Below are 14,656 nucleotides of genomic sequence, written 5' to 3'. Positions count from 1 at the left end.
ATTAGTTTGTGATTTTTAATTTTTGGGCCAAATTTATATATATATTTATTGTTTTTAATTTTTGTATTTCATGTTCTTAATTTTGACTGTACACTGCCCTGAGTCCTCAGGGAGAAGGGCGGTATATAAATTGGAAATAAAGAAAGAATAAAGAAAGAAAGATTCATAAAAACAATAACAACAAAAATAGTATATTGGTCTCAGAAAAGGGGAAATACATTGTAACTGAAACACTATATTTAAACTTATTAGGGCTTATTATTTAATAAGCAATGAACTTAATATAAGTTAATAAGCTATTAACTGATTTAATATATTTAACTTATTATTTAATCTTCATTTAGAAATAATGGGGAAGAAAGAAGAATTCTCTAAAATTAGTCTGGGGTTTTCAGGAAGTTAAAAGATGGAAACATCTTTGTAAGCCTTGGTTGGGTCATGGTACACTTAGCGTTTAGATCAGTGGTTCCCAACCATTTTTTGGCCATGCCCCACCTAAGCATCTCTAAAATCCTGATGCCCCCCCTCCCCCCAGTGACATATAATTCTTACTTTACTCAAAAAGTGAACTCTACACACACGGAGGAAGCCTAAAAGGCCATTAACTTGGTTTAAACATGGTTCAAATTGCCCCCATTAAAAATCAAATTTGTGGGGCATGGACCCCATGTTGGGAACCACTGGTTTAGATCAATGACCCCCAACCTTATGGGCACCACTGACTGGTTCCATGGAGAGTGTTTTTTTTCATGTTCTGCCTGCATCCCAAGGATGGGGTTTCACTTGTTTGCATGGCCCGGTTTCTGGCATGCTGCGGACTGGTGCTGGTCCATGGACCAGGGGTTGGGTTAGATGCTAAGAGAACACTGATCTTCCTCCACTTTGATTTGAAAGTGCAATGGTACCTCGTTCTTACTTCATACAACAATAGAACTGATTCAGTTTAGTTAGGAGTTCTGATATATTTTTGCAGAGGTGGTTGGACACTGGCAACTTGGACCCACTTTTAAAGAGATGAAATGGTCTTTTGAGGACTTCAAAAGAAGCTTTAGATCTGAGTGGTGCAGTGGCCTAGAGGTGAAGCTCTCCCCTCATGATCAGGAGGATGTGAGTTCAATCCTAGGTAGAGGCAGATATTTCTCTCTGGGGACACTGAGAATATAGCTGCTGAACAAAGCTCTGTATTGGTGACAGGAAGGGCATCTGGCCATTAAAACACTACTTGCTCCATTCAGTTGCCCAGACTCCACCCTACAAAGGATTATGGAGTTGTTAAAAAGAGATGAAAAGAACCTTTAGATCAAAACTGATTAACGTTCTCTGTCTCTCATACATACAAAGAATAGTCTAATAAACATTTAACTGCATATTAAACAGAATACAGGTAGTTCTAGACTTATGATCACAACTGAGCCCAAAACTCTTGTTGCTAAGTGAGACAGTTGTTAAGTGAATTTTGTCCTGTTTTATGACCTTTCTTGACACAGCTAAGTGGTTAAGTAAATCACTGCAGTTGTTAAGTTAGTAACAAAATTGTTAAGTGAATCTGGTTTCCCCGTTGACCTTGCTTGTCAGAAGGAGGCAAAAGGTGATCACATGACCCCATGACACTGCAACCATCCTAAGTATAAGTCAGTTGCCAAGTGTCTAGATTTTGACCATGTGACTATGGGGATACTGGAACAATCATACGTGTGAAAAACATCATGTCACTTTTTTTCAGTGCCGTTGTAACTTTGAGTGCTCACTAAACAAACTGTTGTAAGTCAAGGATGGCATACAAGGACGGTATAAAACATTGCTATTACAGATGCTGCTCTATATTCCATATTTTATCTCCATCTCTGCTTTCAATCATATCTTTACTACTTCCCATCATATTGTTTCAATCCACAACCAAGAACCGCTTTCACAAGAGATGTGAACTTGCCTTAAAATTAATAGCATACGGTGTCTCAAAAGGCAGCACCTAATTCTTTTCCTATTCTATCCAGTGCCTGATACGATATAAAATCCATTCAACTTTCTAATAAATAACCACGTAAGATGCTCGTATATATTCAAGCATATAGTCCTTATAGCAAGGAAGCAAATTATGACTTATCCTGGCCTCCTAGCAAATGATCTGTCTCAAGCCATAACATACACAGATAAGGCACCTTTCTTCTTCTCTAACTACCATACCTGGTATTATTGAAATCCCTTTTACGTTTGATGGATTGAAGGTTGATTCAACTGGAGGCAGCATCCTTCACCAAGACACACTTTTATAGCTCACAGTGCTTCGTAATATTTGAAACACAGAAAAGGATGCATGGGTATTGATAGCTACATACATAAAACCACAACGGTGGAAGCATTTGTGCTTCCAGTTGCATAAATATTATGGAAGCAGTTATACTTTGTCAGGATGAATAAAACATTTATGCAGTTTAATAATAGATATGACTGAGATAAATTGAAATATCTCTCCCCATTAGTCATTCACTGCTATTATCCCTTGCAAGGATCTATTTCTTTTTATGATGTATAAAAATCCATGAATATACCGAAGCAGATATGCAAAGATCCTTACAGGATAGAAATCTAAAATATTTATATTGTTTTGCATGCTACTGAGCCATTAATTCTGCTTCAGTTAAAGCTGAGTTCCCTTCTAAAAAGTAAAAGAACTTCAAAGTACAATTTGAGGATGAATACATTCTGAGTACTGTACTTCCCACTTCATAAAAGTGATTTCTTAGTTTACTTAAAATGTACTATGCTATGGCAACGATAAATCACTGTCGATATTTTTTCACTAAAAGAAAAAAGAAAATATCCAAATCAAATTCAATTCATTTGAAATTTTTTAAAAGAAAGAAATATCAAGCACTGTATCATTGTAATCTGAAAAGCAATTGACATTTTGTTAAATTTCAGACAGGCTCTGTCTTCATAAAGTAGTATGAACAAACTACAACTCTTGTAATTTTGATTGTTTCTGTCAGTTCTTGGCAGATTTAACCAACCGTACATTTATAAGCTGCTTGTGAATAAAAATATTTGTCCTTAGATGGCCCTGAAACAAATTGATTGATTGAGCACAATTTTCTTTTAAAATTGAAAACTGTTTGGGCTAAAATAACTATTCTCTCTCCCTTCTTTACTTTATTCCCATAATTTATTCTCATGACTTTCTAGTTGGGGGAAAAAAAACCTGAAACAAGATTAGGGAGGGTAAAGGGAAAAAAATGGTGAAGATTCTTTCTAAATAACTATAGCTTGTTCAGAGAAGCCGGGAACTGTATCATCATCATCATCATCATCATCATCATCATCATCATCATCATCTTCATCATCATCTTCATCATCATCACCACCACCACATTATACCAAGAGAATGAAACAGCCAGTGAGACAAGATTTAGGAAATCTCCCAATGCTTGATTCACAAAGCATTGCTATCTCCACAAAGGTTCTTTTATGTTACAGCTTCCTTCCCCCTCCCTTTTTAATTTTAACCAACTGGTTTCGGGTACCTTATTTGGTCATTCCTTCCTCTCCTCCTTCTCTTTCTCCTCTTAAACACCTGGAGTAGAAAAGGAGACCCTTCATCCTCCTATATTGTATTTATTTGGTTTAGTTACCCAGGCTCCTCCTCCCCCCCACACGCCACCCCAATCTGTACTCTGAAGTTGGGCTTAGTTAGTCCATTCCCAGTCTTTTCCCTCTTCTAAAAAGGATTTCTCTGCTTGCAGAAAGCCAGAAGCAACGTGACTGAAATCCTTCATTTCTCCACTGGGATTTCGGTTTTTGGAAGCTGCAATTGATTTGCGGGGTGCTCTCTGCCTCTGCATGGATTCTCTAGTTAAGGGCCAGCCTACTGTGCAAAGAAAAATCAAAGGAAATGGTACTAAAGTCGGAAGGCAGGAGCAAGAGGGATTTATTTCAAGCCCAAAAGCTGGCGGAATTCAGAGGGAAGGTGGGAGAGAGAGGTTAGGAAATTCCATTAGTAATTAGATTTTTTTCAGAGGGAGGTTTTATTTCCTCCAGTCTCTCTGTCTCTCTCTCCCTCCCTCCCTCTCCCTCTCTTTCAGAGATACTGAAGCCCAAATCGCCATCAGTATTCTCCCTTGTCAATCATCATGCTTGAAAGAATCGCTGCCCAACGAAGTCAGATCCTCACATTAATCAGAGGGATCTTAAGACCTAGTAGATTAAATCAAATTCCCATCCCAGTTCTTTAGTTTATCTGCAGTGTGCAACCACGGCAGTTCTTGGCAGCAAAGGCATTTCCCCAGTATTAATCAAAGGATTTCAGTGCTGCATTCAGGGCAAGCACAAGGAAAGGAGTAGCAATTGACTTCTGCAACCGTAACACGGTTTTAAGATCACAAGGAATGAAAATAAAGAGACTTCGCTCTCAACATACATTCAAATGAAACAACCCCAGTTGGATGGCAGTTTAAAAAAAGTGACATGAGGGTGAGGGTGCATTAAAATGAATGACCCAAGCCTTGAAAACATTTTCACTTTAATACTGAAAAAATATGCCATTATAAAATCCTTGAATAGAATTATTAAGTCTTGCTTGGTTTTTTTTTTAACTTCAGCTCATATTTTTCTCCAGATAGTATTATATATATATATATATATTTTCTCCAGAGTCTGATTTACAAGAGCACAAAAACCTTCTTTCATTCATCTCCGCAGCTTAAGCATTCAAGTGGCATTCACTACTCATGCTTAACTGTTTCAGGCTTTCGGTTTAGTTTGGTTTGGTTTGGTTCTGTTTTTGTTTTTGTTTTTTTTTAATTTAAATTTAAATAAACAACCAAAGCCAAAACGAGACAAAATCCAAGGAATGGATTTTCTTTCTTTCTTTTTTTTTTAAACATATTGATCAACAGAGAAAAATATCCCAAGGATACTTGCTTTACATTCAGATGGAAAGAGATTCTGGAGATGTCAGTTTCCAAAAGAAGCTTGAAAAAGAACCAGAAGAAGTAACTTCATCCCCTCCTCCCTCCCCAAAGAGAAGAGAAAAAAAAATTCCCCCATGAAAGTAAATTTTTCCTCCACCCCAAAATGCAAAAAACCTAAACCCAGGAGAGTATAAACCATGCAAACATGTCTTAAATAAAACCTTTACATTTTTCCTTTTTTTTTTCACAGTAAATGGATGATCTCTACTGCCTAGCAATCACACAAAAATAATGGCGAAATGGCACTTTTCTTTTTTATTCTTATTATATACTGTATCTGTATATAGAAAGTTTTGATACGATGGAACTTATCAGGGAAGAGGGAGGACGAGGTGAACTGGACGCTGCTTCCTTTTGGGGCCGAAGCGTCCCTGGGTGGTTTTGTATCCATGCGAACCATGCAGCAAGTTGGGTTGGTTTGTTCTAGATCAGAGTTTATTTATTTACAATTACATTCATGCCTTCGTGCAACTGGACTCTCCTGCCTTATTCACAATGGGGAGGGCACAAGCAAAAGCTTCTGTTCCCCCATCACACATAAGGGCCAATAAATCCACCATGGTTAGGAATCCACCTGCAGGAGAGTAGATTCATACTCTTTCTCTTGCTGCAATAGGAAGCCAATCTTGGCCTTTCGGTTGGATCTTTTATTTCTTTCCCACTGGTTATACAGTATAGAGTTTACACAACCTCAGGTTGAGGCTAGGCAAATCATAATAATTAAAAAAAAATTAAAATAATAATACAAAAAAAAAAGGCAGGCCTCCACTCATCGTGCTGGCCCAGGTTTGGTGAGCGGGGTAGGTGTTTTTCACCAGAAGGTAGCTTTAAGTGGGTTAAGCCCCATTCCCTTCCTGTGGTCTAATTCACATCAGCAGACAAGTTGGGCAATGCACAGATCAGGGAAAAGAAAGCTCTGAACCACTGAAGGGAAAGTTGAGGTTGCTAGCTGCTGAAGTTGAACTGATTGCCCATACACGATGTTACATGTTTTTTTTTTTAAACTTTAAATTTTGTAGTCTCAGTCTGATAGGGAGTGAGAGCCGCAATCATACACTCTATGGGCTCCGTCTGTACTGTAGGGTCCATTGTGCCAGTAGGAGGAGTCACATACTGTCTGTAAAGAGTTGATCTCCGAGGCAGAAGAGTTGGCATCCCTCCTTTTGGAGCGTTTCCGGTTCCTCAGGATGAAGACAAGCATGCCAACCACTGTGAAGGCAGAGGTGACAAACACCAACAAAAGGCCAGGCACCAGCACTGAGATGGAGACCCGGCTAGTCTCCAGGTAGGAATTGGAGTGAGTCCCAGTCTCTGCCAAGCCAGTGCTATTCTTATGGGTGGAAGTCAAAGTGGGCATGACTTTGAGTTGAGGGCAAATGGCCTCATTGGACAGAGATTCAAAGTCCTCCTTAAAGAACTCTTCTGGAGTCTCACACCTTAAGTCACTCATCATCACCTTTGGCCTCAGCATCTCGACCCACTGTTTGAAAGGGACAATTGGACATTTGCAGTCCCATGGGTTGTCATGCAGATCTATTTGGGTAATGGAGGTGAGTTGATCCAGCACTCCTGCCACTGGCAGGTAAAGGAAGTAATTGTTGTGGATGCTGAGCTTAGAGAGAGAGACTCCAGCAAAAACATCAACTGGGAGAGATCTCAGAAGATTGTTATTCAAAATTAGTACTCTCAGTTTAGGCATGGCATTAAAGGTCCCTGGCTGGATGAGTTGGATGACATTAAATTCCATATTTAGGTACTCTAGGTTTTGCAAACCGTTGAACTTCTCTCGAGACAGTATGTCTAAATAATTATTGTCCATGTAGAGCCACACCAGCTCCAGCAGGTTTTTGAAAGTATTGTTTTCCATCGTGGCAATGTTGTTGTTGCCCAAGTCCAATAGGTTGAGTTTCTGATAATCCACAAAATGGGACTTGCGAATGGTGTGAACCTTGTTGCCCCTCAGGAAGAGTTCATGGAGGTTGGATGGCTTAGGCTTCAGATCCATCAGGCTGCTGATGTTGCCATCATTGCAGTTTACCTTGAACCCTCCAGGAATCTGGTGGCAAGTGCAGGTGGCAGGGCAGGGGGTGTTACTGGAAGACTTGCCTTTCATGGTGTGGATTGAGCTGGCCACGGTAGGTCTGGATTTGATTTGCCAATTGACTGGGATCTTGGTACCTCCATGAGGGGCAGAACCTGCCGTGGCAGAATCTTCCTTGCCATGGATCTTAAAAGGAGTGGGAATGGGGCCAGGATCACAAGTCTCCTCTTCTGCAGGAGGAGCTGCCAGGCTGGAATCTACCCGGGTTTTCCTGCACAACTCCTGTTCAGTTGTCTCATTTAAATCCTTCCCTTGCAAACGCGTGGGAGCTTCACAAATCACCCGACCGATCAAAGCGTTCTTGGGGATGTTCTCCAGCCATTCTTTCAAGGAGAGTAGATCACAGGTACAGTCCCAAGGGTTGTCCTCCAGCAGGATCTCAGCAATGCCTGGGATCTGTTCCAAAACATCCTCGTAAGGCAAGGTTTTCAGGCGGTTACCTCGTAGATCCAAATGGGTAATCGGCACATACTGGAACACGTTGGCAGGTAAGATGCTGATCAGGTTGTCATTTAAAATCAGCACCTCCAGCTTGTTTAAGTCCCGGAAGGCTCCTTGGTCAATATCCCTCAATAAATTAAAATCAGCCTGGAGATATTCCAGATCATCCAGCCCCAAGAAAGTCTGCTTGCGAAAAGATTTCAGCTTGTTGTTGTTGATGTGCAACCTCTTCACCAACTGCAGCCCCAGGAAAGCTCCCGGCACAATTTCGTGCAACCCGTTGTTTTCCATATGCAAGCTGACTGCATTGTAAAAGTTAGCGAACTCATTGGGGAAAAGGCGCGTGAGGGAATTGCCGTGCAGGAACAAATGGTAGAACTGGGAAGTGGGGGCCGAGAAACGTTGCAGGCTGGTGAAGCCCTTCTTCTCGCAGTCGACGTGCAAGTCGCCTTCGATCTCGGGGCACGAGCAGATCTTCTCTTTGCAAACGTCCCCCGTAACATTCCCGGCAGCCAAACAAAGAGACGTCTCCAGCAAGAGAATCCAAAGCAGCATTTTTACACCCAGCGAGTCATTCCCGAGCTGAAACGCACAGAGGAAAAAAAAAAAAAACTACAAGGCAAAAAAAAAAAAAAAAAAAAGGCTTCTTCTCAAGCTGGAGCCCAGTCAAGTTCCTTCCAGGCACGGAATGTCCGAACCATCGTCAAAAATGAGAGGGGGGAGGGGAGGGAAGGGGGAAGAGGGAAGATTTGGTGGCGGTTGTGGGAGGCAAAAAGGAAAAATAGAAGATTTTTTTAAAAAAACACAGTTGTCTTGGCTAAAGAGGAATGCAGTGAGGGGGAGAGGTTGAGAGGCTGGGGCTTGCTCTCCTTTTTTTTTTTTCAGCTCTCTCTCCCCCAGCAAACACTGCAACAACAGCCCGGACTCCAGTCAGCGATCATATCCACAAAGTCTCCAGATACACACGGGGGTGGTGGTGGTGGAAGCAGAAGAAGAAAAAGAAGAAAAAAAAAGAAGGAGAAAAGTTGAATCCCCCTCCCGCTTCATCAACTCCCCTTCGGTGGCTTTCCCGCTCCTTCCTGTCCCCCCCCCACTCCCCAAAGCAAAAACCCACCCCACCCCACCCCACCACCACCAAAGCAAAGTCGATCTCCGGCTGCCTCGGCTTTAAGGGACGGTCTCGCTAGGAATCGGCGGGAGAGGCCGCTGCATCTGCAGGAGGGTGGCAGCAGGGCTGAAGGGACGGAGGTGGGAGAAGATCGCTCGCCGGGCTCATGGCTTGGCTTCGGACTGACCTTGCCTCTCTCTCTCTTTCTCTCTCTCTCTCTCTCTCCCTCTCTCTTGCGCGCAAAGCCGGCCTTCGCCGCTGGTGCTGCTGCTGCTGCTGCGGTCGATGCCGGGTGGCCGGAAAATAGCCCTTTGGGTGCTGTCCAGTTCCCCTTGGTGCTGAAATCACGCCCCAGCCTCACGGCGGACTGCCGAACCAATGGCGCTGCAAAAATTCTGCATATCGCTGCGGTTTTGCTTCTGTCCACCGCTTTCCTCCCTTGCCTTCGCTCTCTCTTTCTCTCTCTCCTCTCTCTCTCTCTCTCTCTCTCTCCTCCTCCTCCTCCTCCCCCCCGCCTCTTCTCGCCTCTCGGTCTCTCTACTGTCTTTCCGTCATTGCTGCTCTCCGCCTTGCCGGCCCCTTTCTTTTCATGAATTTACTCACTTCCTCACTCCTTCACCCGCTCCTTCGAAGGCAGGAGTTGTTAGGGGGGGAGGTTGCGTGCTCTTTCAAGCCTGGCGCACTCGGAAAGATCTGACACCCTCTGCTGAGCCGCAGTGGCAAAAATCCATCTGCTGAGGGAATGTTGGAGAAGGAGGGGGTGGGTGGGAGAGAGAGAGGGAGAGAGAGAGAGAGACAGAGAGTGAGGTGGCGAGAGAAGGGAGAATCCGAGCGAGCGAGCGAATTAGAAAGGAGCGGAAAAGAAAGCCATCAATTCAGGGCAAGTTTGAGAAGGAGAAATGGGAGCCTGGATCGTCCATCTCTCCCCGACGCGTTTCCCCCTTTCAGTAATGAAAAGTTGAGTCTGCCTTGCTCCTTCGACCACTCCGGCAGGCGTCGCGCGTGGAGCCGAGCTCATTCGCCAGGGGAAAGGAAAGAAAGGAAGGAGAGGGGAAAAAAAAAAAAAACAGCAAAGGAGTGCGCCTGCGGAATCCCGGCGGGGCTTGACTCGAATTAGTGTCAGGAGTCAAGCGACGAGCGAGCGGAGATCATTAGACCGCGCACCGTTTTCCACGTCTTGCTTTCCCCTCCCGCTTTGGCAAGGGGAGAATGTCTCTCTCACACACCGCGTTTGGCATCTTCCTGCCGTTTCTGGCTGGCTGACTCGTTCTCGGGTTTTTGTTTTTTTTGTTATTATTGTTGTTGCGTTTTTACCCTTTTGCGGAGTCCGTTTCTTAGCACTGGGTTCACGAAGGCGCCTCGAAGGTTTCGGGCGGCATCCCGGACCGGTGGCAATCCAGAGCTTAAAAGCATCCAGTCTCTGCCCCTTCCAATTCGCCAGCCGGAGCGTTCAAAGAAAGGCTTCGGAAATTGGTTGAACCGCCTGGTTCCCCCCAGCTTGACTTGCCTGCCGGGAATCGATCCGAGAGGATCCTCAGATGGAAGCTTTGTGAGGAATGGGGGTGGGGGAGGGATGGGGAGGGGAGGAGAGGAGAGGAGAGGAGAGAAACGTCGGGCGACGCTCCGGGGCAGCAGCTGGCGGCCAGGGTGAGTGGCAGCGGAACTGCAGCCGGAGAAAGGGTGTGAGGTGGCAGAGGGGGAGCGAGATTCCGTGTGAAGCAAATCACGCTGCAAAAAAAAAAAAAGGGGGGGGGAATCTGTGTGCCGAGCGGAGGAATGCACAATCTTTTCCCCCCACGACTAGGATCCACATTCCCAATGTGGAACCCAACTCAACCTATCAAACTTCCTCTGCATCTCCATCGTGTCCTGCTCCGTCCCCCCACGACTCTCCCCTTTCCCGAAGCCCCCAGTAGCTTTGTCACCGATTCTGCCGGCCGACCCTTCTAGCAGGGAAGGGGAAAGCGAGAGACCTTCCCCTACATCACTGGCGGTACGGAAGAGCTACTTTATACCCGAGTCGGCGGCGGGGCAGCTGATTGCGAAGCTTCCTTTTTGCGTAGATTTGGATGAATCGCTTGGTTAGTTTTTGCTCTAGTCAGCTTGGGGCCCATCCAGTTTGGTGGTAGTGGCGGCGGCGAGATAGTTCTTAAGTGTCAATAATGTGTGTATTTCTCTCTCTCTCTCTTCTCTTCTCTTCTTTCCTGGCATTTCAAAAAAGAAGAGCTGAGCAAAACACTTTTTTCACTGGCTGGCGAGAGTGCTATTTAGAGATGTGTGTGTCTGTCTCTCTCTCTCTGTGTGTGGGAGGGTAAAGGAATTATTCATGCATGTTCTTTAAACATTAAAAATGTATTAATACCCCCCCCCTTTTTTTCCCCCTCTTCCCTAATGCATAGCCAAGCAAAGAACCAGTTGCATCTGATGCAAAGGACCTCTGTCCTTAAAATCATTTTGTAGTCAGAGCAAGCTGTACTCAACGTCTCATCTAAGGGCTCCTGTTTTTACATGTTTTCCCATCAGGAGTTGGACTCGCTGCTGGTTTAAAGACGTTCCATCCAATGATTTTATGTCGGCTCTGCTAGGGAACTTCACATCCAGCTAGCCAGCAAATAGGAAAGGCGAAGGTGGAGGAATGCACAGCCTAATCTGGTTTGTGGCTCCAGAGCCAAACAAATAAAACCAGGAAGTGCTGAATTCATACAAATTCACTTTAATAAGCATTTCGCAGCCTCCAGCTGCAACACTTCCTGATCATTTCTAATAGTGGCTGGTGCCTCTGTCCCTCCTCCTCAAGAATTGGTGACTATATCCTTTCCCTGCTTTTTTTTTTTTTCTTTTCTTTTTCTAAATCCTTATTAGAAAGTGGCACAGGATATGTGTCTGCTTCCTGCACCTGACTGAAGGATTTAGGCTATTATTATTTTCTCTCAAAGAGCTTGAAAAGAGAAAAGTAATCAAACTGGAAATTGCATTTTTTTTTATCCTAAAAAGAAATGAAGTAATCAAGAGGAAAATTAGAACGGGACCCAAGAAACCTCTAAAACAATGGCAAAAAAGCAAGGAAGGGAAGGAAGGGAAGACACCCAAAACTTCCTTTAGGATGAGCTAGCTGGCTCGTTCCCAAAATTCTTTATTTGGGCTCTGTTGAAATTATTTCGCCTTCAGAAAAAGATATGAGCTCCAAACCAAAGAAAGTAGGAATTTAAATGGATTTTTTGGGGGGAAGGGACAAGGGAATTTATATCAAAACTCCTATACTTATGGGGGAAGAAATGTGTGAAAAACTGAATAGGAAAAGTAGAATGGCTTTCAGGAATCTCTCTCCCTCTCCCCCTCCCTCCTTCTCTCTCCCTCTCCCCCTCCCTCCTTCTCTCTCCCTCCCCTCCCCTCCCCCTCCCCTCCCTCCTTCTCTCTCTCTCTCCCTCTCGCCCATCTCTCCATGTCTGTCTCTCCCTCCCTCTCTCCCTCTTCCTCTCTTTTTCTCTCACTCTCTCACACACACACAAATACTCCTTTCCCATTTGTCCTAGCAAGAAACAAGAATGATTTGAATGATTTGCAACAGCCTAAGACACCTTCTCCTGGCGATGGTGGGGGGGGAGAGACCCTACAAGTCCCTCTCCCCTCCCCACCCCCCATGAGACAATATCACAAATAGTCTTGCTGCTATCTTGTTCTTGTTTTTATATCTTTTGCTTCCTGGAAAAATGAGACTGTTTTTATTGTTTTACATTGTATGATGGGGAGGAATGGGATGAGGGAAAAAAATGCTTCCCAGGGTAGAGTTCTGTGACAGTCACTGTCTCAGAGCCTCAGGTCTCTCTGATGAAAATGCTTTTTTAAAGTTACCTTTCTAGGAAGTGGTGACTTTCTTAGTTACCTCTTGAGGGAATGAATTGAACGGCAGAATTAACTTCGATTTTTATTATGAATTTGTTCATTTCCTCATTGTTGGAATTGTGCATGGAGAAATTCAAGAAGGTCAAACTGGATTTTTTTAAATTTTTTGGCTGAAATTTAAAAGAGCAATTACCACCAACCAATAAACAGAAGGAGAATCAATGAAACAATTTTCCTTCCCATTTGCAGGGCAAATGCCCATTTCCTTTCATCCTTGTGAGTTAGCAAAAAATAATAATAATAATAACAGTCTGTGGTGTAAATTGCAATATCGTGATACCAGGGGTGAAATCCAGCAGGTTCTGAAAGGTTCTGGAAAACCAGTAGCGGAAATTTTGAGTAGTTCGGAGAACTGGCAAATACCACCTTTGGCTGGCCCGAGAGAGGGGTGGGAATCGAGATTTTGCAGTATCCTTCCCCAGAAGTGGGGAGGGAATGGGGATTTTGCAATATCCTTCCTCTGGAGTGGGCTGGGAATGGGGATTTTGCACTATCCTTCCCCAGAGTGGGGTGGGCATGGAGATTTTGCAGTATCCTTCCCTTGGAGTGGGGAGGGAATGGTGATTTTGCAGTATCCTTCCCCTGCCACGCCCACCAAACCATGCCCACCAAGCCACACCCACAGAACCGGTAGTAAAAAAAAAAATGGATTTCACCACTACTGATACCCACTTTTATTCTGCTTTGGGAATGAGGTTAGGTATCTACCTAAATGATTGAGGACAAGTTAAAGGAAGAGATTGGAGAATGGTTTCACTTCTTCCTCCTACTTACTGAAATTGCATTGGATTAAACAGACTCAATTTCAGTCCCAGTTGTACTGTTAATATTGTGTATACATATACATATTCATATACATATACATGCTTCCTTTCCCTCCCATTAATGAAAGTTTTCTTGATGTCAAATTAACTATAGAAATCAGAGGAACCCTTAATCCCAAATGGCTGCATTTAAAGGCATCTCCCTGAACAGATATGAAGGAAATGTCTTGGACCTAGATGGAGAAGATTACAATTATTTTTTTTTCAAGCTTTAAAGAAAATTCCCTGTATTTTGTGATCCAAATACTTCTGAAGCTGTTCACATGTTGAATTTTAATTAATTAGCATACAGAGAGGAGGAAAGTATTATTGTTATTCATATTTAGATAATAACATCAATCAGTTTCACTTTTCTGCAGGAAATTTCATGGGGGGGGGCACTGCTCTTTTGTTGGATGAAGAGGGGAGAAGACAGAAATAACCCATGAGGTTTTAAAAGGCAAAGGTAAAGGTTCCCCTCGCACATATGTGCTAGTCGTTCCCAACTCTAGGGGGCAGTGCTCATCTTCATTTCAAAGCCGAAGAGCTAGCGCTGTCTGAAGAGATCTCCATGGTCATGTGGCCGACATGACTAAACGTCAAAGGTGCACAGAACGCTGTTATCTTCCCACCAAAGTTGGTCCCTATTTTTCTACTTGCCTTTTTTACGTGCTTTCGAACTGCTAGGTTGGCAAAAGCTGGGACAAGTAACAGGAGCTCACTCTGTTACGCGGCACTAGGGATTCGAACCACTGAACTGCCGACCTTTTGATTGACACGCTCAGCCACTGAGCCACCATGTTAAGTAATTGATAAAGTTGGACTTGACCTGAAGCCCTCCCCAACCTGCCTGAAGAAAAAGATAGGACTGCTACCAATAACATCTACATACAAACACACACATCCAAAGATTTTATTTTATTTTTTGTGTAAAACAGTTCTTCATTCTTTCACTGAATGCTAACCTGTATTTATAATATATCCCCATAATATTTAACCAATGGTTCAGATAACACCATCCAGTGTTCTGCAAGGAGATTCCTTTGTAGAACTCAGAGGTTCCATCTCACTCCATCATCTTACCATCATCTCTCCAGCAGTCCAAGTCAAGGCCATGAAGGATAACACTGAGTGGACATGAGGGAGGAGATAAGCCTGCAGCAGCCTAAAACCATAAATGGGAACTACTCGGATTCTTGACCTTGATCATGTGCCAACCACAACATCAGTGAGATATTTTAGATCATTCATATGGCAAGACTTGTGCCAGCATTAAAAAAAAAAAAGAGAGAGAACTATTTAAAAACAAGAACATTGAAGAATGAACTTAAGC

General features: G+C 43.6%; 1 protein-coding gene across 1 annotated transcript; it reads right to left on the bottom strand.

The window, feature by feature from the left end:
* Positions 1-5,207: 5,207 nt before the first annotated feature.
* Positions 5,208-12,676, bottom strand: SLITRK1 (SLIT and NTRK like family member 1). Its single transcript, XM_034417181.3, has one exon. The coding sequence runs from the start codon at positions 8,062-8,064 to the stop codon at positions 5,989-5,991; it is 2,076 nt and encodes a 691-aa protein (XP_034273072.1). The 5' UTR covers positions 8,065-12,676; the 3' UTR covers positions 5,208-5,988.
* Between the last annotated feature and the right edge of the window lie 1,980 nt (positions 12,677-14,656).

This window comes from Pantherophis guttatus, chromosome 5 (assembly GCF_059756535.1).
Source record: "Pantherophis guttatus breed Tessera chromosome 5, ASM5975653v1, whole genome shotgun sequence".
Classification (NCBI taxonomy): Eukaryota; Metazoa; Chordata; class Lepidosauria; order Squamata; family Colubridae; genus Pantherophis; species Pantherophis guttatus.
This window is presented reverse-complemented; position numbering and strand designations above follow the sequence as displayed.

What these genes read in the sequence shown, in the direction of transcription:
- SLITRK1 (XM_034417181.3), bottom strand. Translation starts at nt 8,064, where the DNA reads ATGCTGCTTTGGATTCTCTTGCTGGAGACGTCTCTTTGTTTGGCTGCC.